The sequence below is a fragment of the Odontomachus brunneus genome, unplaced genomic scaffold, assembly GCF_010583005.1.
Source record: "Odontomachus brunneus isolate Ranch 3 - 2012 unplaced genomic scaffold, Obru_v1 Obru_scaffold_203, whole genome shotgun sequence".
Taxonomy (NCBI): Eukaryota; Metazoa; Arthropoda; class Insecta; order Hymenoptera; family Formicidae; genus Odontomachus; species Odontomachus brunneus.
In genome coordinates this window covers 568,451-571,204 of record NW_022639653.1, presented here as the reverse complement: position 1 = coordinate 571,204, position 2,754 = coordinate 568,451, and the positions used below count along the sequence as shown (strand labels likewise).

The 2,754-nt window shown below is 38.8% G+C and overlaps 2 protein-coding genes across 6 annotated transcripts in view; one reads left to right on the top strand and one right to left on the bottom strand.

The window, feature by feature from the left end:
* Positions 1 to 76: 76 nt before the first annotated feature.
* LOC116852123 lies at positions 77 to 2,379 on the bottom strand. Of its 3 annotated transcripts, none has more exons than XR_004379706.1 (3): positions 2,239 to 2,379; positions 496 to 635; positions 77 to 352 (listed from the first exon to the last, which is right to left on the bottom strand). XR_004379706.1 is itself a non-coding variant. In XM_032832149.1 (3 exons), exons 1-3 carry the CDS (start codon positions 2,251 to 2,253, stop codon positions 141 to 143), a joined length of 432 nt encoding a protein of 143 aa, XP_032688040.1. In that variant the 5' UTR covers positions 2,254 to 2,266; the 3' UTR covers positions 77 to 140. The 3 variants fall into 3 exon arrangements, 1 of the variants encoding a protein (XP_032688040.1); XR_004379705.1 differs by lacking the exon at positions 2,239 to 2,379 and adding an exon at positions 790 to 1,075; XM_032832149.1 differs by having other exon boundaries at positions 2,174 to 2,266.
* LOC116852122 overlaps positions 2,346 to 2,754 on the top strand; it is an 8,998-nt gene continuing 8,589 nt past the window's right edge. For all 3 annotated transcript variants that reach the window (XR_004379704.1, XR_004379703.1, XM_032832148.1), the window contains exon 1: positions 2,346 to 2,494. Coding sequence is in view for 1 of the 3 variants with exons in the window: in XM_032832148.1 (XP_032688039.1) it covers positions 2,441 to 2,494 (54 nt within the window). In the remaining 2 variants the exon portion in view is untranslated. The remainder of the gene's footprint in view (positions 2,495 to 2,754) is intronic.

Here is a 2,754-nt window from a genome sequence, read left to right as displayed (position 1 = left end):
TCTCGTCAGTGACGTACGTGACCGTCACACACATTACTACTAGAGTTCGGGAACTCAATAATCACACGAGTAACAATTATAATAAAGTTCTTTTATATAAATCACTACGCCTACAATCTTGCATACACACACAATATTGACTACAATACTTCCACCGCCACACACTCTGTCACACCTGCAACACCGATTCCGGATCCTACCACATTATTGGGCGTATTATTGGGTCCAAAACAGGGCGCGCTAGAACTAGCCATTTCATTAAGAAGTTTCATCTGATGCAGGGTCAATCGTTCCTCGATTCGGAGTTTGGACGGAGTTACAGATGATGTTGGACTCATCCATGACGAATTATCTGAATCAGAAATAATATTTTCTATAAAAGTAAATAAACGATAAGGAATAAACAATAACATAAACATAATATACAAACGTTAAGAAATAATTACTAAAAAAGCACTGATCACATGTATTAATTAAAATTAGAGTAGCATATACCTGAGGAAAAGTCAGTTTTCGGACCGCAGATCCAAGACGAACGTGCAGAAAATATTCCTTTTTCTAGTTTTGTTGCTGGTGGAGAAGGTAAAGGACATATTCTCTGATTTCCAGTTTTCCTCGGAAAGTTAGATATTGTTCTACGATAAATATGAGATTATTACATATGTATTATAGTTATATAATATGTACTGATCAATGAACAAAGTATACAAAGTATACTATATAACATTATTATACTATATTATTATTTTACTATTATTTTACTATATTATTAGTATACTATTATTTTACCCTCTGAGTTTAATAACGTCTTTCAGGAATATATATAGGGCATAGATCAACGATTGGTCATTCTTTCATTTTCAAGTTTCACAACTCAAACTCAACTTCGGTAAAAATGATAATAAAGTGACTCAAGAAGTAATTTGCAATTTGAAGTTTCTTGTTGTTTTTCACATCAAGTTAAGTTAATAGCAACATCTCACTGGGTTTGTTTCTGCACTACTGAACTGGTGCAATAAGTTAGAGTGTGACAAGTATAGTTTTTCTCGCTCTAACTTACTGCACCAGTTTAGCAGTGCAGGAACGAAAAACAAACCTACTATTGGGTGCTTTCCAATTACTTAACACATCTTGACACACACGTACACAAAACCAGTTTATTGGTCATATATTATCTAAAATATCTTGTAAGATAATATGCAACCAATAAACTGGTTTTGTATAACATAGTGTACGCAACTGGAAAGCACCCATTATCTTTAGATATGGTCCAGCGGGCGCTGAAAATGCTTTGTAGAGTTTTTACTTCTTTCTCTTTCTTTACTCGAATCCGGGGGAATAGAACAAGAGGGAGAAACGCTGTACAGCATTTGAAGCGGTTGTTGGACCGCACTCTTTATGAAAGTAAAGGAGCGCAAAAGTTTTGGCGGGCAAATTGAACGAGTTAGAATCTGCGTATAAATAATTCAACTTTTCGTAATTGTATTTGTACACGCATCGCATATACGTGAAATGTACGCGTATAACCGGCAGTCTTCAGTGTAATTTTGCAAGCATCCAGGTAGAACACAAATCATATAAAAGTTAAATGATATAAAATTGATGTCACTTTGACGTCAAACGATATCATTTTCATAACAATTTCATGACAATGGTATCAAAATAATATCATCTTGGCATCAAAATGATTTTATGTTCTATCTGGGATTTCCTTTAATATAAAATAATTTCGTACGACATTGCTCTTTGGCGCAAACTGGACGTTTTATCGGGAGATAAAATGTGATTTGCTGATGATTTCATAACGCCATTTCATAATCTCGTAAACGTCTTTATGATATCTTAATATTCTCCAATATATCACGTCAGGGACTTCAGTGTAAAACAATTTATGTAGGAATAAATTTCAAGGAAGCGTCACACGGAAAAGGCGAAGAGGAGTTCTTTACAATTCAATTTAACGTATAGCCTCACACAACAATAATGATAAAAGGCCGCGGTATCTCAGTCTTTCCGAATCAGTTGAATTCTGCACGGTACCGCGTTTTAATGCACACTCTCTTCCTGCTCCGCATCTTTTCCATTACGAAGGATATTGAAATGACCGTGTGCGATTCGTGATTAAAAGTGCACAATCGCGTTTATGGGAAATTGAGTATCCAGGCTCGTTTACCTCGCTTCTTCCACCTTCGCCTCTTCGTCCACCTCCGCCACCACCTCCGCCACGTCGTGACTTACCGCCTGCCGTCCCATCGTCCCGCGCCGATAAATCCTCACTCACTCACTCACTCTCTCGTCGTTTCGTCGCGGCCGATGGAACGCAGATATAGAGTCGCTCTCCGAGTCACGGACACCAGTTCGGAGGACGAGTGTGGGAGTGCAGGTCGTTGTCGTCGGTCGTGTTTCGTGAAAACTCAGGGAAATTGGCGCCTCTTCCGAGATGACATCGAACGCTCAGTTGAAATGGAAAATAGCGTGCCTGGCGTTAGTCCTGGTGAGACCATGTCCTTTCCTCGTTCCCTCAAACCGGTCTGACCGTCCGCGAGTTCATGTGAGTGATATGCCGAAGACATCCGCGCGCGTATCGTAGTTTGAATCCAATCCCGACTCCCCCGTAGTGCATTTCTCTCTCTTCCCTCGAATCTTCAATTAGAGAAATAACGGTTAATTTAAATAAAAATATAGTTGTTTTTTACCCTGATCATATTACTTACCCAGTAAGCAAATTGAGCTCAGACTGCGCGCAGATTGGCG